Source organism: Anguilla anguilla, chromosome 3 (genome assembly GCF_013347855.1).
Source record: "Anguilla anguilla isolate fAngAng1 chromosome 3, fAngAng1.pri, whole genome shotgun sequence".
In the NCBI taxonomy this organism is placed as follows: Eukaryota; Metazoa; Chordata; class Actinopteri; order Anguilliformes; family Anguillidae; genus Anguilla; species Anguilla anguilla.
In genome coordinates this window covers 6,840,148-6,864,800 of record NC_049203.1, presented here as the reverse complement: position 1 = coordinate 6,864,800, position 24,653 = coordinate 6,840,148, and the positions used below count along the sequence as shown (strand labels likewise).

The window sequence follows — 24,653 nt, the reverse complement described above, 5'->3', positions numbered from 1 at the left end:
TTCACATACCGAACTGAAACTGAAATATTTACAGGGGTGCAAAGCTACTGCACTTCATCGCCTCCTCCAGGGGGTTCTACCACTCAACCGCGCCTGAAACGGCCCAGTTCTTGTGGGCGATTTCCAAAATGGCTGGGCAGTCAGTCCGATCAATACGCTAAAGACCGGCCAAGTAGAGCCAAGCGATGACGGACTCTGGCCTTTCTCTGGCTTGCCTGACTCACGTCGCCCAAACATCCGCTTTGACCTTTTAGCGAGGGTTGTTATAATAGGGGCGCGGCCCGTTTGGGGCTGCTCTGACTCCCGCCTCCAGAACCGGCTTTTACCTGATCGTCCTGCTCCACAACCTTTACCAGAGCTGGTCCGAACGGAAGGAAGAGAGGCATATTTCTCACTGGGGAACACCTGCAGCCTGTTAGGACCTGGTGCATTCTGGGTAGGGGCATTCTTGGCTATCGCATCCTAAATGAAATCACTCATGGCTGCTTGGGGAGCTGGTGGGGGGGGGGGGGGGAGAGAGAGAATTTGGGGTTTTCTTGTGAAGGCTGGAACGGGAGCAAAATACGGAAAACGATGCTGGACGGAAATGATCGAGCGTAGGCCAAAGATACTGTGCACACTTGGAAAAATGGGCACCAACTGTCATTTTTTTTTTTTAAATTGTCACCAGGGCCCTGCTGAGTAGCCCTGGTGTGGGGATGCGTGCCACGATCCAATATGGAAACCGGACTGTACCAGTGTCTGGCAGGCCCGTATGGTTCTGGACGGTGGCAGTAGTGCTGCCAAATTAGAGAGGGATTCAGTTGGCCAGGATTGATGTCATCGCTCACCAGCGACCCCTGCTAGTCAGTCTGCGGCCCACGGTGTGCTTGTGCACCTCAGTGGAGAAAGAAGCAGCCTGGGCTCTGACTCCTTCTCCTTTCAGAAGAGAGGGCTCTATGCTAGCACTTTTTTCCAAGGTGCACATGCGCTGCTAAGTCGAAAAATGTTGGAGCACATTAATGCATCCCAATTTTGCTGATGTGCTCTTAAAACTATTTTTCCAGTCAGGACATCATTTTTCTAAAGCAAATGCTCCAAAAATCTGAGTACCATAGAACCCTGGAAGAGAGCAGTTTGCAGCATTGATTGGATGTGTGGTTGGTGAATATGTCTGAGAATTTCAAATTGGGCGAAAAAGGGGAAAAGCATTTAACCCTGGACTTATGTATGACTCAGGGGTCGGAGGTTCCAACTGGAATTTGCATTGGCTATTGACCATGAAAGCCGTGCAAAATGATGATGCTATAAAAATATAAGCAGCAGCAGTCACCCTGGATAAGAGTGCCTGCTATGCAAACACGATGTGTAACAGCCAAAGCCAAAGCCTCTCCACAAATCGATAGTTTGATTTTTTTTTTTTTTTGAAAGAAAAAAAAAAAGACGTGGCAGGGAAGGGAGAAGCGATGCTCTGCTCCCCGGTTTGTAACATTACAGGCAAATCCGAGAGCCGCTTGCTAATCAGAAACTGCAAACCCAGCACAAACAGGCAAGGATTTCGGGTGGGGCGGGGGGGGGGGGGGGGGGGGGGAGAATCGATAGCCCTGTAGCAAGCAAAAGCAATGCTTGTACAGGGCCTGTCATTTCTGATCAGCTGCTCTGTCAGGCCTGGGTGGTTTCCAGCAGCAGAGAGTGCAATAACTCTTCAGTTCCTCTTTGCTTTTTTTGTTTGGTTTGTTTAAGAAAGGGAACGGTTGGGCTGTGTGATCTGCGGCAAGGAGCTCGCTCCAGTTGGACGGTTTCCCAAGAATTCCCTCCTACCCAGAATCCACCAGGTACCCACAGGCCTGCTGGTGTTCACCAGGATGAGATATTCCTCTGGTCCAATTAGTGTTAGATCCCTTGCTGTCCTGTGTGATATAGCCGTGGCCTGGCTTGCAGGTACAGTGCGCTAGAGGGTTACACTGTCATCAAGGTGGAGGTGGCACAGGAGTAACCCATGAGGGGAAATCACTGATTCCAAATTAGGAAAAAAAAAAAAAAAAAAGAATGACTTAGACAATTGCTAAGACATAGTGGGTCAATTGCAATGTGCTTAGCTGGAGTTTAAGCCGCCAGACCACAGAACTGAATTACAACTGGAGCAGCAATCTGTGGAATATGATTAGCTGTTCCAGCTGTAATGCAGTTCTGCGGTCCAGAGGTTTGAACTCCAGAGGTTTGAACTCCAGCTAAGCACCCACCCTGCAATTGACCCATCGAGTCAAGCTGAAAATGCTATCCAGAGGAAGTTAGAAGGAAGGCGGGTTTACACGAGCTGTTTGTGAGCGGTTTGGTTGTTTGACGTTGGGGGTGTGCCGCGGTTGTTGATTGGATGTGCTTCCCATCTCTATGGTGCGCTGATAAGGAATATCTATCACATTGTCTTTTTTTTTTTTTTTGCTTTGCGCTCACGGACCGAGTCTCGGTCTGTGGCTGCTTTATTACACATTTCATTTAAATGGATCGCAGTGAAGATGGCACTTTTTTTCCCAGGGGGAGTACCATAGATGTGAAATAAAGTATGAAAGCTAAAGAGACTGTCTGCATCCCCCCCCCCGTCTAAAGGCAGAGAATGGGGGGGAGGGGGGGTTGGGGGGGAAAGCAATTCCCACACGTCTGCAGGGTGTTTTTATTTGCCGCCATCTTTCACGGGGACAATATCTTTCGTGTTGTTCTTGTGCGGGGGGTGGGGCCGAGGTGGGGGTGCTTTTTTGTAGACGGGTCACTTGAGAAGCTAAGAGTGAGGCGGTGCGACTCTTTCAATGGAGCAGTTTCCTTTCTCCTGGCCTTTCCACAGCACAGTGATATGGTGTCTGCACATGCACCATCGAACCTTCTGCACGTTGGCCTTACAGATCAAGGCTGCAAACCGAGATCAAAGATGTAAACTTCAACAAATCTAAATTTATGCATACATGAATGATAGAACGATCAAATATACAGTACAGTTAACTTATCTCAGTAATAAATTCACAAGATTTTACATATAATACATAATATGAACTTGAAGCTTGAAACTGCTCACTTCTTAACATAAGTAGTATTCAAACTCAAAACAATCTGTATAGCACAGTATACATTCTTCTTCTGTTTGTTCTTATGGTTATTGCCATTAGTCATTGTCATTACCATCCTAATAATTCAAATATTATTAAATATTAACTATAGGCAGGTTTCAAAACTATATTAGTTGCAGGTGGAGTTGAAATAGTGTAATGGCAAACTTTAGTCCCATGTGACAGTTTGTTGATACTATTCTACCCATGTTGGAAAGGTAAAGGCACAGCCTCAGGACCAACGAGAAAAAAATGTTGTTCGGGCATTTTGGCAATTTTGAAAATACACCAATCTTCTAAAATCAGTGGCATTTGTTACAGTGGGCTATTTTAGACCACAGGAAACTTGACGGAGTGTTCCAGGGTACACTCCTTTTCGAAATGGCACAGCACGGATTCATTTCAGACAGAAAGTGCTCATCTAAGTAGGGCAGGGTAATAGGATGCTTTATTTTATATATGTAGTCAAAGCGGACTGTTTATGTGACGTGATTCATTTTGGTAAATTAATGTGAGGATGTGGCGCAGGAGTTATTTTCCCTTCATTTATTGACAGTGTTTGAATTATTATTGACCGGTTGTGTTTGAGTTATAATTTTGAAACTTGCTAAAATAATACAGCGTGTAGCGCATATACTGTACATGACAGGCGATATTTTGGTGCGTTTGCCCCACAGAATGCATAGACATGAGCAATACTCAAAATCTGCTTCAACGTAGAAAACGTCGGTTGCTCCCACTTGCTGCTTGCTTGCGATACAAACAGCAGCCTTTTACCGTTGTACCAGCCTCCCCACACGGCGAAGTTTCTTTTTTTTCCGCCAGTGAAAACCGTCCCGGAAACTCAATCGGGGATATTGAATTCACCTGTTTTTGTTTCTCTTTCCATTAGCAACATGTTTGCCACTTCCTGTGTGCGCCCAAGGTAACTCTACTCAATGGCATTGATCGCAAATAGATTGTAACTCCATCCTCCTTAGCGCAGCTCGGACACACAGACGTGCACCGTCGCAAGGACGTCGGGTGCCTTGGATATCCCAGGACGTTACGCTCCGAGTGAGGGGATGTGGTAATGAACGGCCGGTGCCCAGGCATTACTGGTTGCACGGGTTCCTGATTTGCGTGGACGATTATCGTTAAGGCCACATTCGAAAACACGTCTTATCCACTGAAATTTTCTGATATAAACAGTCACACTTAGCTGACTTTCCAAGCTTACGATACGGTACGTTTTACAGTCCAGAGATGTAATAATGGTATATATCATTATGGCTTAAAAAATGTTGTAAAAAGCACACATGATTAAAAACATATTCTGCTTATTCAAAGGAAAATCGTAACCACAATTATTCTTATAAAAATTATTATCGGAACTACCACACTCTCACTGTTTCTTATTTTTACAATCAATTATTTCTCTTTTTTTCCCTTTCTATAAACAGCGTCAAATAAAAGCGTTTAAGAAGTGTTACCATTAAAAGTTAAGCATAGAAAACCTTTAAAAGGAAAATGACTGGTTTTTCTGCCTGAGCAAATATCTCAAATTATCAACAGTCAGTTGAACCTGACATAAATAACTCAAGAAATCAAATAAATGTCAGCTTTGTTAACAATATATTTTTTAAAAATAACGCATCTCTAAAAAGGCAACATTTTCAGGGAAATTATTTTTTAAATGGATAAAATGGCCGTTATCAATTCTCCTTTAATCGGCTGCTGTTTTACATTTACGGAGAGCTGGGTAACTACACAGACAGCGTGGCAGCTCTCGAGATTACTGTGCAACAGGTGGACCGCTTGTTGAAATATAAAGTACTTCCTTTGAAGTCTGGAAAAGGGGCGATTTTGTATGACTCAAAGCAACCTTTTCTTATTTTCATCCGGACCAGAAATGCAGGTTGGGGGGACCTTTCTGGTCCGGGGAGGCCTGATTGTGAGAGGAGGAGAAGTGGTTTCTGCCGTGTCAGGAATTCCGCGGTTGAGGAAGCGAGGGAGGGGGAAAAGCACATTGTGGCACGGAATGAGCAGTAAGAAGAGCGCGCGGCTTTTTGGCGATAACCGGCAAGCGCACTCGGCACTGGGGGGGACTGGATTTCCGCTATTATGGGGCGACCTGTTGCGTTAGCAGATTTAAAAGATTACGGAAGAGTGTATGACCGGCTTTGGGCGCCTCTCCCTTTACAACCCAGTCAAGCAACGTAAATACGTTTTTTTCTCCAGAAATATAAGAGAGATTTGAGTAAAGCCGACAGTGGAAAGATATCTTTATATTACCTTCCATTTTAAAGCGCTGCGGAAGTTTCGCACAGCTGCGGTGGGTGCAGTGATCTTTTTAGAGGCTCTCTTGTATGCCGGTGTCTTCGGGTTATTACAGCAGACAGGCTTCCGAGAGAAGGGATTAGAGATATTACGGCAGGGACAGACGGGTCTGCTTCAGGAAGAGAATTGATTTGCCGCAGTACAACTTTTCACATCCATTACAATCTATCCGATGCTTCGGTCTGAGAATATTTATGTTAAACATATGCTCTGTTCCGTTTCCTCTAAATTAGGCTCGGCGTGCTTCTCGTCTTTGGACAGCCTGTACAAGATATTGCACATGTCTCCAACCTTCTATCATAATTCCATTTCACTAGGAATTTGGGTGAGACGAGTTTTAGAAAATTAACTACAGGGCTCCATGGATACAAAACATCGTCAGACATGCACTGAGGCGAATCGGCGAAACATAGGCCTACGGTACATCTTCCTCTCCATGGTTTCCTGGCAGTAGTAATTCCGAAACCTTTTTTAATATCCGGTGTTTTATTGTCATTTGGGCTTAAGCAAAAAACAAACAAAAAAAAATGCTGTTGCTGCCTTTTTCAATTCAAACCACCTCAATCTTTATCGATTGGCATCCCCTCACAAACGCTTGTTACAGTCTACTTGTTGCCTACAGTTAACAGCCTTTTTTTCTTGCTTTTTTTGCCTTGGTAGACCTATATAATTGAAAATGATCACATTGGTCCATTTAACACGCTTTGTTAGGACAACATCAGCAGTTTGGGGACTGCAGAGCGCTGCGGACAACAGTTTCACGTGAGCTTATATCACTCCAATGCCGGTCCTACACAAATACAAAGCTTGACTGTAATGAATATTGGACGTTTTACTCGGCATTTTGATTTTTTTTTTTAAATAAATAAATTCCCTACACTGCACTCTCACTGGAGAGTTCATCAAATCCCGGGATTGCTGTTGCCGTGTTGAAATAGCTTTTGTATGACAGGGTGATGACCCTTTCAATTTGGCTTTCTGTTCCGGGTAAACTGAACAGTTAAACCTTTCCCGAAAGGGCAGGGAGGCAGCATGGTAATGGCATCGTCATGGTTACGGGCTCCGCGGCGATCGAAGCTGGGGTCCTCTCCGTCGGTCTGCCTCGGCGAACGTCTGACTGATTCACGCGGGGGCTGTTTGATTAAATGCCACGCTCCCTTGGGGCTCTTTATTTAAATAGTGTATTCCGAATATATTAGTGGCGCTTTAAAGGGTTAATCACGCCGATATTTCTGCAGCCTGTGTCCCCTTATACGCGCGTGGATCCCTCCGTGTTCCCGCCCATCAGCCTCACGTGCGCAGACTCTCATCCGCTCCGGTAATTACCTCTGCGCACCCTCCTTAAACTTAGAGCCTCCTATGGACCGCCTGCAGCAGTCGAGCGATATTGCGGCTATTACTTTGGAATAAATGGGATTAAACCATCTGCTCGTCTCAGGAATCCCCTCACCACCCAAAAGAAAAAGAGGGGGGGGGGGGAAAAAAACTCATTTACTAGGAGAGAGCCCATCCAAGGCTTGTTAGGGACCAGATGAGATTTTACGAGACTGATATTATCCTCGTGAATCAAGAAGATTGTTGGGGTGCGGGAGGAGGGGGCATTTTCTATATGATGCGTGGTGTTCATTTGGGCTGTAAACGCCAGCTTTGCTCTCCCTGGCGTTAGCGTGGTGTTAATAAGGCTTCTGTGCAGACCGCCTAGCAGACGGTACATGGATCAACCGGTTTATTTGTCGTTGGAATTGATTCTTGTAAATGAGCGCGGCCTCCTGGCCACGGGCTGTGAGATACGGCCGAGGTGTTTGTGCGTTGTGCGGACGGCTCCTCCATCAGCTGTTCATGGTGAGGATGGCAGAGCTCTGGTTTTGTCACGTGATGCTCTGAGGAAATGGTGTGTGTGTGTGTGTGTGTGTGTGTGTGTGCATGCACTGGCCTAACACGTTCCAGGCCTTATTCCTAAAGCCTATGTTGGTTAAGGAATTGAAGGGACACCCCAGACATCTGCAGTCAATGTGACCCGGTCAATTTGACACCCCTAAGTTATGCAGTCAGTTTGGTTTGGTACACCCAAGAAACCCCTTGCATTTAATTTTTTTTAATACATTTTTTTATTTTCAGTCTTCAGATTCAGAGTCTATTCAGAAAGTGGTGGTGATAATCTTTTGGAGAGCAGAACTAGGTTCCCATTAACCCTTTAAATAACAAACGTGTGATTAGAATGTTCTTAACCGAACATTCCAATGCTGATGTAACAGTCACCAGTGGTGATTGAAAGATGGAGTTCTAGAACACTGAATTTTGAGAAAAAAAACATTCCATCTGACCATCCCCCTGTTTCTCTCTCCTCTCCTCCTCCAGGGAAGGAGGAGTCGGTGGCCACCTTCAAGGGCAACGAGTTCTTCTGCTACGACCTGTCGCTGACGCCCATCCAGAGCAGCACGGACGAGATCACGCTGTCCTTCCGCACCCTGCAGCGCAACGGGCTAATGCTGCACACGGGCAAGTCGGCTGACTACGTCAACCTGTCGCTCAAGAGCGGCGCCGTCTGGCTGGTCATCAACCTGGGCTCGGGGGCCTTCGAGGCGCTGGTGGAGCCCGTCAACGGCAAGTTCAACGACAACGCCTGGCACGACGTGCGCGTCACCCGCAACCTGCGCCAGGTAACGCCCCCCCGCCGCCCGCCTCGGGACGGCACGCGGGCCTCTCCCTCTCCCTCTCTCTGCCTCTCTCTCTGCCTCTCTCTCTCTCTCTCTCGTTCTGTCTGGATTCTTCCCCCTTCTTCTCTGCAGGTTGTGCCTCGTTAAGGATCTTCAGTTGAGCATCTTTACCTGATCTTACCTCTTTATTCTCCAGGTGCTGAGGGCTGTGTGTGTGTGCATGTGCGCGTTGGGCATCCAAATTGAGCTCCGAGCAACAGATCTACTCTGGGTCTGACTGACGTCTTAAACTGGGCGAAGGGCTAATGCTAAACCTTTAGCTGACAAAACCAGGAAATGCTGGTACGGGCCAGCTAGACTCCAGTGCGTCAAACAGCAGCTAGCGGCACCCGCGGCGAAGCTAATTGTAATGGGATTTAATGGCTTTGCCGTGGCCAGCGATACCTAGCGTAATTGGCCACCGCTGAAAAGCCTGATGTGAATTTGCTACGGAGAAAAAACTAAAACTCCTCCTTCCTTTGGCCTGTGTTTAAAGCATTTTTCTCCATTTGCCAAAAATGACACATTTCCATTTGGAGGACAATTGGACCCCCTATAATGCACTGTGGACTAAATGAATTGCATTATGTATCGAGCAGAATGACGCAGTTGACTAATGTGAAGTAGCGGACTGAAAAATCGGCCGTTTAATGGTCTTGAGATTACGCCTTCCCCTCCTCCGTGCAGCAATTATCCTTTCTATGTAATGGACCAATCAGCTTCTGCTGATGCTGCACAGTCCGGCCCGGTGACATCCAGTGTAGATGCTACTGCTGTGAGCTCAGCTTTGGCCAATGGTTGGGTGCTCAGCCATAAGTATTCAATTAATACTCAGTATTCACTTAACTTACTCAAGCATGACGTTTTTTCCCCATGATTCCAGTTGCTGTTCGCTGAAGTTAACGGAAAATGTACCGATTTGGGGGGGAGGGGGTCGCAACACATTCTTAAATCTGTTATTCAATCAAGGATAAGCCTTAGTGGTTGGATTGAAGTCCCCCCCCCCCCCCCCCCCCCACAGTGGAATAAGGTGATGTACTGTATAGCATGTAATAAGATATTAGCAGAGTGCCCACAGTCACATGCTTTTAAGATAGGTGTAATGCAATATGTAGGCCACATTCTAAAGGCTGTATAGGTGGCAATAATCCAGTCTTATAAGCGTATGTGTGTGTGTGTGGGTGTGTGTGTGTGTGTTTGTGTGCGTATGCACATGCATACTTACAAAATTTGTTCAATATAATATCACATTATATCACATACAAAATATCACATACCATACATTTATATGTGAAATATGCATATGTGTGTATATAGCCTATGTCCTTCGTTTAGTTCTTGTTTGGTCCTTTTTTTTGGGAAAGTTGTTTTCAGTGTTGGGTCTGAACTCAGAAGGCACAGAAGGGATAGCTGCACTGTAGCCGCCAGTGATTGGGCGAGGTCTTTGAGAGAGGAAAGTAATGAAAACACAGTGTAAGTGGAAAGCATAACGGAATGAAATGGCTTCAGGTCAACGCAGCGCTGCTGTAGCGTCGGGCTCTGGGATGGTCAGTAATTCAGTCACACTCCACTGTGGCTTCAGCTCATTCCTGTGGGAGAAAACAGCCCGACGGAAAGGCTACCCTCGACGGATATAGTATCCTAATCAAACCAGCGCCAAAGTCCCTTTTCCAAAAGGCCTCTCCCTAGACGCACATGTATCTGTGTGGAGGGGAAACCCCGCAGGCTGTATTTTTACAAGTTGCGGCCCCCTGTTTGATAAATTGCTCCTTTTTTTTTTTTTTGCATTGAGGCAAGCGGCTTTCAGCTCCAAACCTCAAAATCGCCGTTTCAGTCGGGTTCAGAGGAGAATCCCCTCGGCCCGGCCACGCCCGGAACGAGCTCCCCCTGATTGGGTGTTTCTCCGAGCTCAGCTAAGAGAGCGAGGCGCGTTCGGCGCCCGTTTCCCCGAGATGCGCGGCGCGACTTCGCTCAGCGGCGAGCGATGGTCACCGTCAGGCGCTGGCGGAGGACACTAAGAGAAGGGAGGGAGAGGGTTTATGTATTGCGGGAATGGAGAGCCCCCCCCGCCGCCCCCCCACCCTGGGACCTGAAAGACCCTTTGAACACGGCTCTCTAGGTCACCTCCCTTGATTTCGCGGCTTTATTCTCTGCCCCCGACCTGCGCGTAGGTCCAGCCGCCAGCCAGATCCCCTCTGAATAGCAAAAAAAAAAGAGAAAAAACCCTTCAGCTAAGAAATCCCGCATGAATTTTTAATACCCTCCTCTCGTTTGGTTTTCTCTCTTGTTGGTTTTTTTTTTTTTTTTTTCTTCAGCGACACAAGGTCAAAAGGATACGTGGCGAACACTGTGTACACTGCCCACCGCTATACGGATGAAAAGAACGCAAAAATAATAATAATAATAATAATAATAGGAGTAATAATAGCCTCCCGCTGCGGTCTGAAGCGGTCGGGATCTTTGATTGGTGAAGTCGTTTGCTTAAGTAGTTTTGTACACGCGGAATAATGAGCAGAGAAGAGTGAGCACTTTTTAAAGGCCCCCCAACGCACCCCCACGGGCTTAATGACCCCGTGTGGATGATGCATTCTGGGGGCTTGTGCGTGTCACAGAGGGAGAGAGAGAGAACACCCGACTGCCGCTCCCTCATGCCAGTGCGGAGGATAATTATCGCCTCTCTGTTTTACACTCTGCTGCGCTCTCATTCTCTCCCTCTCTCTCTCTCACTCCCTCCCTCTCTCTCGTTCTCCCTCACTCATCCCTGTTTTCTCACCCTTTTTCTATCTCTCTCCCTCCCATTCTCTCTCACCCTCTTTCTTACTCTCTCTCTCGCTACCATTGTGCAATCATTATTTTGATATCTTGCCTACTGTGTGGGGAAAAAAATAAAATAAAACAAACAAACTCTGACCTGTCACTTTTCACAAAGGGTAGAACTAAAGTGCATTCATACTTTGTGTATGTCAGTCAAGATTTCTTTCCGCAAAAAGCTGTTGCAATTAGCCATCTCGCAAGGAATTAAAATGCATTTGATTATTTTTTCACCTCAAATAATTTTTCTCATTTACAGTTAAATATATATTTCGTATGTGACGGCGCTGTCTGTCGTGCGCTTAGACGGATATAGACTGTCATCTGATACCCTAGCTCCTGTTAGTAATGAGCGGTTTAGCAGGTTCACAGCGAGCATATGCAATCACTCACAGGTAGGAAATTAGCAGAGGAGTGCACCGGGCTCCGTTAAGTACAAGAACACTTTGCTTTAATGAGAGCTTTTAGTCTGAATGTATGTGCAGCTCATGTTCTTTTCCTGCAAGTGTGTGCCTGCATGTGTGTGTGTGTGTGTGTGTGTGTGTGTGTGTGTCTGCGTGGCAGTTTTGCGCTGAGGGAATTTCAGAGTCACAGTACTGTAGCGACGCTTCTGATCGCCTGCCTTGTAGATCAGACTGCGAGACGTACGCGGTCGCAGTGGCGATTACCAACAGGCTCTCCCGAATCTGAGAGCAGATCGACAAAGAGTTAAATGCCGTCTGTTATGTCCTCTCACATCGTTCTCCAGAAGTCCTCTGAATACGTGTGTGTGTGTTAGTGGCAAAAAAACATCTACCCTGGAGACAGACGAAATGAGGTGAAATCTGGATTTGTTTTCTATACAGTAAAAAAAAAATAATAAATCCTGTTTCAAAGCCAGTACAGCATGACAGGATGAGAGCTGCACCCAGTGGCGAGTGGAGGTACTGCGGGCAGACGGGTTTGAGAGGAAGGAAGCAGGAAGGAGGAGGCCCGGTCCCTGTGGGCCGCGGCTGACGGACAGGCGGGCGAGGCGCGATCTGACCCCCCCGTCCCCGGGATTAGCGCGCGGCGGCGGGCCCGCGTCCCTCCGCTTGGCAGATGATGGCGCTATCACCCGCCGACATGAAGGGATGGGTGCCCCGCCGGGCTGCTCTCGGAGGCCGGGCTGAGGCCTCACTGCTGACAGAAGAGCTGTGCACTGATGGCGGTGCGCCGGCTTATGTCTTCCCCCTGGAATCACTGACAGCGCTTGTGTGGTTCCAGCCGGAAAAGAGCTGTATTCGCACGCAGTCAGCATTGCCTTAGCTCACACACGCATGCACACACACACACACACACACACACAAACACACGCACGCACGTGCACATACACACGCAAGCATGCACACATTCACACACACACACACTGTCCCTGTCTCACAAATGTGCAGCTGGTCAGATTCCTCCATTTTGGCTCCTGCAGTTTCCACAGAGAAACTGCTCTATGGCCACCTCCCTGAAGATATTATACACATTACAGTGACTGTTTCCTTTATTTCTTAATTTAGCTCACATATTATAGGAAGTTCGTCTTGGAAAATGATCATTTCCACCCGCGCCTCTGTTCAAATGTAGGAGGAGCTGTTCAAGCAGGCAAAGCAAGCTTCATGATCGCCCTTCCTGCTGCAAAATTTTCATCACCAAACCTGAAAGCAGATGTATATATGAATATATGAAAAATATGCTTTTGTCCCAAACATTATGGAGCTCATTGTAAATGTATATGCATTTTTTTGTGACAGAGATATGATCAAATGAGATCTGCCTGTGTAGGGAATGGGTGTAAGAAAATCCTTGATCTCTGCTTCCTGTGCAATTATTTCTGAGTAAATGGGGCGGTTTGATTTGAGGATCGAGCGGGAAGCTTACGCACGCATACCGAGCAGCGGTGGTGTGATGAAGGTTTGCTCTTTAATGCGCTGTCTTTGAAGATAAAGCTTTTGTCACACAAAGCCCCTCAGAGACAGAAGTGAATAACTGCTGTACTTATTTCAGCAGTATTTCTCCCTGCTTCCCCTAATTCATTCCTCCTGCAAAGGGGGAAAATTTTTTTCTGTTTTGCGTGTAAGCGAATAACCCCTTAAATTGAAGATCGATGGGGAAGAAAGACTGTGAGGAGAGCAGCGTTATTAGTGAACAAGTGTAATTAAACGTGAACTGGCATCGATATTATTTTACGTGACTCTCGCTAGTTACATGAGAGTGTACAGTGTTTCATGCTATGTGGTGCTGTCGTTATGACGAATCAGCTGTTTTATACTAATGACTTCAGTAAATGTCTCAGTACATTGACCAAAAAAAAAGACATTGCTGTGCTCTTTTCCTGGAATCACAGCATCTACAGAGCCTGTCACATCATTCAGATTTGCGGTCGTGTGAGAAGAATCCCGTCAGCAGACTTGCAGGAATTGGCCGCACGGCCAGCACAACGCGGAAGATTTCATCACAGGACGCTTCAAAAAAAAAAGAAAGAAAGAAAGAAGAAAAAAAGAAAAAAGAAAATGTATCAGGCCTTTGAAGTGAAGCGGGTGTCAAGCGTGGACGATCGACCGCGCGCGCCGGGGTGTTGGAGGGCCGGCTGTGTGTGTTCTCCTTCCGAAACCGCCTTTCGCCCTTTCCTCTCGTCCGGAGCGCAGGCGCTGTGTGTGAAAGTGGCCCCCGCTGGGAAAAGCGCTTTTGACCTTTCGGGGGCCATCGCGGTCGCTTTTAACCCCCGAAACTGCTTAGCGTGCCCGTGCGCGCGCGGTCCGATCGAAAGCCAGGCCCGCTCAGCCAATCAGTCGCTCCCCCTTTTTTCTCCTCCCGTTCCCCCCGTCCTCTCATGCAATTTGTCTCTTAGCAACAGGGCTTTGTTGCTGCATTCCAGACCGGTTTCGCCGGGGAGATGGCTTTAACCCTTTCAGTTCCGTATTACACCAAAAAAAAAAAAAACACTGCCTGTGTATTTATCATTGCACTTCCAAATCAGTCCACAAGGGAGTTCAGCGTGTTCTGTCGAGTGTGCTCGATCGCTAAGAAGGACAGCACTTGTGGAGCTGTTCCCATCGACCCAAAAGCAGTCAGTTCCAGAGGGAAATCTTTTTCTCATGTGTTCTCTGACCCAGAGCAGCAGACAGGTCATCCGTCGTCCAATAGGATGCTTTATATGGGCTGTCTAAATTGCTCTTTACAAAAAAAAAAACATCTTATTTCCCCCCCCCCCCCCCCCCTTGGGCCATGCTTTCCAAGGCCAGATAACCCAGGCTGGCCCTCTGCTTCTACGGGCCGGGTTCTGCACGGGTTGCACAGGGACCTTTATCTCTCCCAAGCTCCAGCGCTTTGGTCGCTCCCGGCAGAATCATCCGGAAACTAGCGACCGGAAGCTCTCCAGCAGGACGGAACGTCGCCTCCTGGAAAAGGCCACGGCGAGCGGCCTCTGCGTCTCGATACTACGAGGATGAGGAGGAGGAGGAAGGGCAGCGGGCGGTCTTCCTCCCTCCTCGTCCTGACGCGCAGCGGCGGCTCGGCCTTTCGTGGACGAAGACGGCGTGCGCTCCGAGCGCCAGGTGGCTCGCGCCTCCGCTTCCTGTCGGGAAGAGCGAGGCGAGGTTCTGCCGGGCGGTAGGACGGAGGGGCGCAGCGCCAGGGGCTCTTCGGCCGAGCGAGCAGCCAGACACCTGCCAGCCTCTCCAGGCAGAAAGCAGAGAGGGGGCGGCACCACCAGCCGTGTGTGCACCAGCACTCAGGGAGTTCAGTCTCACTTCTGCACTTCTGGCCCACTCCCTTGAGCTGGACTTTCAGACTAATTGTAGGACTTGATGTTGTGCTTGTGTGTGTGTGTGTGTGTGTGTTTGTGTATGCACCTATATGTGTGTATGTGCATGTGTTTGTGTAAAAGGGAGCAGTGTGTGTATGTGTGTGTGTGTGTTTGTGTACGAGGGAGCAGTGTATGTGTGTGTGTGTGTGTGTATTTATGTAAGAGAGGGAGAGAGAGCAGTGTGTGAGTGTGTTTGTGTAAGAGAGGGAGCAGAATGTGTGTGTGTGTGTATGTTTGTGTAGGAGAGAGGGAGCAGTGTGTGTGTCTGTGTGTGTGTGTTTGTGTAAGAGGGAGCAGTGTGTGTGTGTTTGTGTGTGTGCATGTGTGAAGTGTGAGTAGAAACAGTGTATGTTTAAGCAGTTATGCACACGAGCCGTACGCTCTTTCATTCCAGTAATTGCGCTGACATTTATTCTTTCACCTGGAGCTACTTTGTCAAGTGTGATTACTTGCAAGCATGAGATGAGAGGTGAAAAGGTGGAGAGAAAGAGAGAGTGAGAGGTTTAAAATGTCTTTACTGGTGCATTTCGGCCCGCAGAAACGGGCATTCACGTATCCGTGGATAAAATTTGTCGAAACACGCAATGCCTTCTAAAAGAGGTTGACCGAGGCGGACAGACAGAGGGAGAGAGTGAAAGGGCGAGAGAGGAAGGGGGGAGGGAGACCAGAGAACGGAAGGAGAAGAGGAAGCGTGTACGAAGGAGTATAAGACAAAGAAACAGATGGTGGGTGAGGAGACCAAGTGAAAGCATGACTCAATAAAGGAAAGGATCCTTGCGGCTCTCTTGATGCTAAAAACGTACGACATTCTCGCGGACATTTTCTGGCTCCATTCCCCCACTCTGAAACGCTCCACATCTGCTTTCCATGATGATGAAAACTTCACGGTGGGAAGGAAGACCATGGCGCTCGCTTTGGCTGCTTTGACTGAACAGTCCCTCCTACGTTTGAACAGAGGGAGGGGCGGAGATCCCATTTTCCAAGAAGAACCTCCTCCAATTTGTGAGCTAAATTTGAAAATAAAGGAAACAGAAATTTTAATAAATGTAATATCTCTAGTAAATAATTAAACTTTTTTGTATTGATTGCTCGTTTAAATACTGAGCTTTGCGATGGCTTTGAGCAGAATTTGTTTCGTTTTTTATATTCTTGGCCCAGCACTCTGTCATTATACTCTGGAATATAAAACATACGCAGGTCAACACAGTTTATTCTTTGTGGTGCCTGAATGTTGACATAATGTGACAGAGAAAGGGATGGGGAGGGGGAGTGCAGGAGAGAGAGAGGGGAGGAGAAGGAGGGAGAGAGGGAAAGAGAGAGAGGGGGTGGGAAAAGGAGGGTGAGAGAGAGAGAGAATTTTCACAAAGTTCTTTGCATATTGGTTTCCCACATTCATAATGTATGCGGAGAATGCTGTTTGTGTAGCTGTGCATTTACACCATTAAAGAGGTTTTTTTTCCCCTCACGGAACAACAATAGGTCTTTCATCCCAGATGATTCAATTAGTGCGGAGTACAGACTCGCAGTGGGAGGCGATCACAGCTTGCAAAAGGGCTCCAATGTTTTAGTCTGCATCCCAGCTGGCCCTCATATGGGGAAGCATGTGTCTGTGCGCTCCTCATGCACCGCCTCCTGCTTCCATCATTCCTTCATCACTTCCTTCTTCCTCCTTTCATCACTTCCTTCTTTACTTCCTTCATCATTTGCTTCTTTACTTCCTTCATTACCTCCTTCTTTCATCACTTCCTTCATTCCTCCTTTCTTTACTTCTTTCCTTCACCACTTCCTTCTCTACTTTCTTCTTTACTTCCTTCTCTACTTTCTTTCTTCATCATTTGATTCTTTACTTCATTCTCTACTTCCTTTCTTCATCATTTGCTTCTTTACTTCCTTCTCTACTTTTTCTTTCATCACTTCCTTCTTTACTTCCTTCCTTCAGCACTTGCTTCTTTACTTCCTTCATTACCTCCTTCTTTCATCACTTCCTTCATCCCTCCTTTCTTCACTTCTTTCCTTCATCACTTCCTTCTTTGCTTTTGTTCACTTAAGTGAATTTATTGTCATTGATTTGTAAAAATTGGGTTTTGAACTCGCCATTGCACTGAAAAAAATAAAGGATGGTTAAAATTAAAATATTCTTTGCTTCCGTCATCCCCCCATCTTTACTTTCTTCATCACTTCCTTTTTACTTCCTTCCTTCATCACTTCCTTCATTCCATTCGTCAATGATTCACCATCCTCTCCCTATTGGCTGTGTGACTACCATGTCTTAAGTTCACCCAGTGGATTACAGCTGGCCAGCGTTTGGCTTTATTTCATGTTTTTTTTTTTTTTATCGTGAGGATCTCTCTCCCACCCCTCCTCTCTATGTGTAGCTCTTTCCAAGTGATGTCATCAGCATTAAGAGGAAATCACTCTCTCATGTCTGTTCGTACTGTTTCCATCTGAGACCATCCCAAATCCTTTCACAGCTTTTACAGTGAGACCGAAGTAGGGAAGCTAATTGCCAGTTTTCCTTTTTGTTTTTGTTTGTTGGTTTGTTTTTGTGTGACAACTGAATATGCCAGTTAAAGTAAACATCACCCTTCAGAAATTGATTTGTTTCTGAATCTACCTCCATAGCCTTTCTGTTCTTCATACAGAAATATCTCATTTCTACGTACATATTTACAAAAAATAGATATGTTACAGAAAGATTGTTCTCTTTAATTGACAGAGTTGTACTATGTAATCTGATCCCGTGGTAATATTTAGAGTAATGCCAGATGAACCCTTGTGCCCCTTGCACTGCATTTTGCTGATGCTTATTTCCCACAACACATGTTTTAATGGGTGAAAAACAGACATTTAGCAGGTGATAGGTGGTTTATTTCCCCTTGGGGCTGGGCTCCAGATTTAAACACCACAGCTTGCAGAGCAAAGTTAAAGCTCACCTGCTGGGATCCTGTGACATATATCCTGTCCCTGTCTATCATGTTATCACACTTGTTATGGCCTCATGTTTTTAAAAAAAAAATATATATATATATATATATATATATATATGAGACGACATAGCTCAGGAGGTATTGTCTGGCAGTCGGAGGGTTGCCGGTTCGATCCCTGCCTTGGGCGTGTCGAAGTGTCCCTCCTCAGCAAGACACCTAACCCCTAACTGCTCTGGTGGATGAGAGGCATCAATTGTAAAGCGCTTTGGATAAAAGCGCTACATAAATGCAGTCCGTTTACCATATATATATATTATTTTTTTGGCACCATACTGACACCTTGGTTTAGCACGTGCACCGCGTTTGTGTGTGGCTGTGTTAATTAAATGCTTTATCAACTTCACTGTATTTTCTCACCCTCGGAATTAAATAAAGGAACGACAGAAGAAAAACAACTTGTTAACCTTGTGATCAGCGGTGCATTGCCCTTGAAACAAAGATGTGAACCACGCTGCAGTTAAAAAAAAAAAAAAAAAAAATGAAATGAAGTTATTGTTGATTTCCAGCATTGTGACTTTCAACTGCGGGTGTGAACCGGGGGTTGTATCAGCTGTGTTTCATGTCTTTTTTTCTTCTTCTTCTTTTTTTCTCTTTAAGGGACAGAGAACGAGGCTTTAAGACTACTTATTGTCATGTAAATAAAGATTAACATGTATAATCTCTTCAAGTGGCTTCAGCAGATCCTGTTCACCTGCTTTGTTCAATGTGAAGGTCTCTCTCTCTCTCTCTCTCTCTCTCTCTCGCTCTATCTCTCTCTCTCTCCCTCTCTTTCTCTCTTTATTTCTCTTTTTATTGTGAAATGTATAATGTAATTTGAACTTTCCTAACCCCTGCTTGTCGCTCTGTTTGTTTTTTTGGACACCGTTATTGTTGAACACATTGGTCAATTGTTATTGCTTTGGCAGCTGAAATTTGCTGTACTATTTTGGCTCCTCCTAAGCTCCAAATCTAAAAAGGAAAACAACTCTCAATTTTCACTAGTGTATACTATAAAATGTCTTTAAATTGGCATTTTTCCACAATTAAAGAATCGCCTTCCAGTTTCGCCCTTCCCCTCAGTCACGCCCACTACCAGGACTATACTCTCAGGACTACTAATACTTGTCTGTTTTTCCTCCACTGCCCGCCCACACCACAACAAGCCCCGCCCCCTAATCGTCCCTAACCCTTCTATGTGATAATTGATTTGCTAACTCTTGTCTTTTTACTAACAAAAAGCTCCAGACTTTTCAACTTTTTCTTTTTCCTTTGTTTTTTTTGTTTTTTCTACTTGTGTAGAAACCAAAAAAACTCAAATAATAAAATCAACCCTATTGATAATTTTACTTTTCAACCTTTTGACAATGATTTGTTTTCAAATTAATTTCTTTATTTGGAATTTTTTATTTTATTTTTATTTTTTTTTGGACCAACAACTGCAAAGAATCTTGTTTTGAGATAGTTTTTTTTTTATTTATTTTTTTTAATTTTTTTTACATTTATTTAGGAAATTTTCTGGATGGACTGGTTAGTGTCTTATCTCTTTTTTTTTTTTTTTGTTTGTTTGTTCAAATGAGCGTGTTTCGTCAGTAAGCAGAATCTGGTAGTTTTTCCGTTGAAGTGCCCTTTGTTGAGTTCATGGTTTGTCATTCTTTTTTTCCTTTCCCCTTCCCCTGTTTTCTCCTAAAGCACGCAGGCATTGGACACGCTATGGTAAACAAACTGCATTATATGGTAGATATCATTCTAATTGTCTTATACCTTGGTTTGCCCTGGGTTTTGGTTTTTCTTTATCTCTTTCTATTTTCTTTGCGTTTTCTAAAAAAAATACAACTGCCATCGAATTCAAGGTAGCGAGCAAACTCTTCGTTCACTTTTTCTGGATCCCCTTCCCCATTTATTTTATTTATTTATTTGTTATTATTTTTTTTTTGGTTGGTTACTTCATCCCTTAATTTCCAACCAATAGTCCACAATGTCCTCTTTCAAAAGCAGAACTACCCGGAAAGAGGTATGTGGCCCCTGAACAAACCAAAGGATTCAGTTTTAGAATACAGAAGCATTTTTAGTTTTTTAAAAATATTTCAGTTTTTTCTCCTTTTTTTCACATGTCCCTATGAAGAAATAAAGAATGACATTAGCTTTCCCACTGGCCAATATGAAACGAGATAAAGTCTATGATTCACTTAAATTATTTTCTTAAGTTATTTTTTAACCACCAAATTTGCATTAACAAAAATACCATAATCTTGCGAATGCCCAACCAAACATAATAATTATGTTAATGTGATTCCAGTGACAGGCAGCCAGACTGACTGAATCTTTGATTGTCTTTATACCCTTTTTTTTGGTGTACCTGCTTCATAGCTTATAAGATTAAACCGCATATTAAAATAACATTCCATCATGAAACCTGGATCTCTATGTAAAATATTTACTTACTTGCTATGATTTAATAATTTCGCAAATTATGGCTACGTCATGAAGCATCTACTGACAAACAAAATTAGGCAAGGTAACTGCTTAAGTAAGGCAACTCTCACCACCAGTCGTCTAAGTAGTTTTAAGGTTTCCGTTTTCGGCTGAGGGAAGCCCACAGCGAATGTTTAGTTACCAATGGAACCATTCTGATATTGTGGCAAGCTTGCACAAAACTGCTTGTTAGCAACCAATGTCCTCTCAACAGTTTATGAAGTTCAGAACCATCGACCCCACCTCTTGATTTAGTGTCTAAATACAGAGCAATGAAGCGAATCTCAAGAAAGGTCCGGACCCCATTAGCGCCAAGTCTGATTTACGGTATTTTGGTTGCCATGGCAATAGGGAATGTTAGACACAGACTGACATTTAAGTGAATTCCAACATCTACATTTAGGTGCTCAGTAAAATGCAGACTTTCATTTGCACAGGTGAAGCAGACAATGTGTTTCTGGGGCACGTGTTTTTTTTTTGTTTTTTTTTTCTTTTGTTTTTTTCCCTGCAATAAAAAGTAATAGTGACGGATAGTAAAAGCGTTTACAGGAATCATAAGCAGAATCAACTTGGTCAAATTTAACTTCTCTATATGATCAGTCAGCCGCTGCATAATTAATCATTATGCATGCATGTGCAAATATATTTGTGGGAATGTGTGTTGGAAAATGAGTTTAATTAATCTATTTTAGCACTGAGCCACAACTCACTGTACAATATTAGCTACATGTGTGTCTGTCCAAAGAACTGCATGGAGACTGCCATTTGGCTATTTTCCATTTGCAAAGCCACCCCGGCTCGTATATTTGGTCAAAATCAGCAGTGGGTTGACCACCTTTTCCATCTACACAGTATTAAAATAAACACAGTTAACTGAATCTTTTGCAGTATTTGTTTCATTTATTTTATTCAAAATTGAACATCTGCTATTTTTTTGCTTCTAAGGGCGGCTGTATTCAGCTAGCTTTACCAAGGCTCGTAAGGACTCTGTGTTCTGGGTTACTTCTTTCTAAGAATGTGCTGCTGCCTCACTCAGAGTCACTCAGCAGGTGCATACAGTCCGCAGAAATACCCCCCCCCCCCCCCCCCCCCCCGCTCCCGTCCCCGTCAGTGTATGTCGAATTTTCAGATGGCGCAGGCGTCCTCCTTGCTGCCTGTCACTGGAACTCACAGAAAACATGGGCGCTCGCTCCCCCTCTCTTCCCACTGCTGCATGGCCTTCTGGGAAATCTCTGGAAAATGTCTGGACTGTGTCCAATCTGCTATCAGTTTTCATCAGCACTAACACTAACTCTGTAACCGGGATCAACTCCTGCATGCAGTAATTAACTCCCCTTCTTCTGATAATAACCCAATTACTTTTTTGTGGGTATATATGTATATTAATATGACATTAACATTTGGAACTATACATATATACATGTATATTTTATTTGATTATTCTCAATATAGATAGATAACTCTCTCCCATTTTTATTATTATTATGATTATTACTATTATTATTATTAGGTTTGTATATTTTTTTTTTATCTTGTTTTGGATTTCAAGAACAATAACCTACTAAAACAAATCACAGCCTCACAACTCACCATACTAAACAACTAGAGAAAGAAAAAAAAGAATCATAAAGAGAAAAATAATTCAGTGAGGGTGAGGGTGGAGGAGTGACTGCTTCATAGGACTCAAATAATTGAACTCTGGGTCCTGAGCCACGTGTAAAAATATGATTTAATTTGGAAAGGGTGCGTTTAGGAGCTATCAGATACAATGAGCGAAAGGCACCAGGTAGATTTGATATAATTCAACCTGAGCGGTCGGGAATAGCAACTTGAAATTTGATGTAAAATTAAGGTTAATCATCCAGCCGCCACAGTTAAGTTGTCGGGGAGAAGCCAGACAGTCCTGTTAGAACAGAACTTTCTGGAATTTCTTTTTAGTTCTGAAGTACAGATCTACTAATTTGTGTTTATGGGAACAGTGTGGTCTGCAGGCAATACAAAGTAAATCACAATAGGTATGCTAAAGACCTGAATTTAAATATGAATTTAATATTCATTGTAATAAATGTATATCGCCCCTGTTTCTCTATTCTCTATTCGCTGTTGGAATGAAGGCCTCTCCTCCCTCCTCCCTTCAAAGTTTCCATTTCTTTAAACCTTTGAATTTTGATCATTTTATCTGTGGTGACTCCATCCGTTTGGTCTGTTTTATGTAAACACGTATCTTTATTTTTTGTTTGTTTGTTTGTTTGTTTGTTTTTGGTCTTTGCGCTCTGTTGCATGGTTTTTTGGCTAGCGTGGCTAACGTCTGCATCGAGTAAGGGTGTCAGCGCTTCTGGGCGTGTGCCGCGTTGTACGTATGCACACGCACACGTGGACGTGATTTTTTATTTTTCATTTTTTTTTGTTTTTTGTCAAGTTTCGTGTTGACCCCATCCGCGCTTAATTCCGTAACCCTCACTGCAACGTTGTACAGCTTCCTTTCTGTTTTCTTTTGCTATTGCCTCTTCCTCTTTTTGTCAAAAGTCATATTTAGTTTCTTTGTTTGGTCAGTTTGATTTGTATCACGATACTACTATCATGTCCGATCATTTTCTATGCCATCATTGACGTGCATGGCTTGTGTTCATCTTGTTAGCTTGGATGGATAATTTTCTTTTCTACTATCCAAAACAAAAAACCACTTTTTCAAATTGAATTATTCTGAATCCAATCAGGAAATTTGCAAATGAAATTGCAGAGAAATTTCAAGATTGCTCTATTGTGCTACTCTTGCCTACTAAATTTACTAAAACTGTTACTAATACTACTGTTCGAATCAAACCTTTGTTGTAACTGTACTAACAACCATTTTTGTGTCTGACTCTCCCTTACTTACTAAAGTACTAACCGATTCCGTTCACCCCCCCCCCCCCCCCCCCCCCAACCCAACTCCTTAACACCGTCAACACAAATATTCCCCCATCTCCCCTCCTCCCAGCCTTTCTGGATCTGGAACAGGTCTCCAAGGATACGGACAGGCCCCTCCCCCCCCCCATTTCCCACTCCGCCCCCTCTCTTACTAACGTAGGGACACCAGGAAACTGAAGGGAACGCCAAACTAATCTTAAAAAAGTTTTGAGGGGATAAACTTTCACCTGTAGCAAAGCCCTCATATCAGCAAGCTGACCCAACGGAAACCTCCTCCAGTCCTGCAGGCTCAGGGTTTGATAACCCTCCATCTGCCAGTCACCTGACATGGGATTCAGACCGGGACAGTGTCAAACAGTGGTCTGTACTGGGGTGCTCCTGTGTGTTTGGGGAGGGGAGGGGAGGGGAGGGAGGGGGGCTTCTTATTCGGCCATCCCTGTCCCATGCACATATGCTAAGGAAACAGGAAGCTCACTTTCTCGAAAGGCAGGTGTGCTTTCCCATGATGTGTCAAGCCACAACGCGGTTGAAATGTGTGCGGTGTTTAGTCAGTCTGTTAGTGGACCGTTATCTATTTCAAAAAATCATCTTTGCTATGACTGAGGGATGACTGAGGAATGACAGAACAACAGGACAGGTAAGTGGGGAAAAAAAATATTGTATCCAAAAATATCTCTTCTTATATTGTTGGAGGCATATCCCGCGTTTAACTTGTGGAATCGCATTGGCGATCTCACTTGACCTTCGCGGCTGACCACAGCCAAGAGGCGGAACTTGTCAGGAGAACCGGTGAGTTACTGACAGAGGTAAGGAAGACACTTCTGTCCAAAAGGTGAATCAGACAGCCCCAACTCCATATGATACGATGGGCTTCCCACATCATTACTGCGAGACAAGTCATCATCAAATAGCAAAGCAGCTAATAGGACTGGTATGGTATGATGCGGTGAGGCTTAATTGATTGCATCTTTAGCTCTAGCGGTGATTGCGTTTCATGCTAAATGCATTTGTGTAGCTTGCTGTGCTAAAAAGCCATGTTGTAGTTTGCTAGCCTAAAAGCCAGGTTGAATCCACCTGAATCCAGAGTATGGGCACTGCTATTGTGCATTTACCTTCAGGCGTTTAGGAAGCACTCTTATCCTGAGCAACTTGCGTAAATGCAAACATAAAGCATTAGCCAATCAGCTTTGGCGATGCCAAGTCATGGCCGTCATGACCAATCGGAGTTGTGCTCTCTAATCTGTTCACCTGATATGAATCAGTGAAGGCCCAGCATCACAGATAGATGATAGGCAAATGCACTATGTATCATCGAGTAAATGCATGATATTTATTTCCGTAAAATGTATGATAAATTTGGGTAAATTGGTAATTAATGGTTTTGAGAGATATCCTAAGGTTTAGATGACTTTTTAAGTAGTTTAAAAATTCTCAGCAAGCCTGCTCATTAAAGAAAATGAATGTAGACCCCCCTCCCTGAAAAAAAAATTCTAAAATATTAATTCTTTTATGCTTGAAGTGCTTTATGTTTACATTGACAGACTCCCGTAGAGCTAGACTCTGCCTGACTTGAGATTATTGATGC

At 44.6% G+C, this 24,653-nt stretch overlaps 1 protein-coding gene across 3 annotated transcripts in view; it reads left to right on the top strand.

The window, feature by feature from the left end:
- The window catches only part of nrxn2b (neurexin 2b), a 631,318-nt gene that overhangs the window by 249,577 nt on the left and 357,088 nt on the right, over nt 1-24,653 (top strand). For 2 of the 3 annotated variants that reach the window (XM_035408766.1, XM_035408763.1), the window contains 2 exons: nt 7,755-8,056; nt 19,376-19,399. In XM_035408766.1, the coding sequence (XP_035264657.1) occupies nt 7,755-8,056; nt 19,376-19,399 (326 nt within the window). The remainder of the gene's footprint in view (nt 1-7,754; nt 8,057-19,375; nt 19,400-24,653) is intronic. The other variant, XM_035408765.1, reaches the window with a different exon arrangement.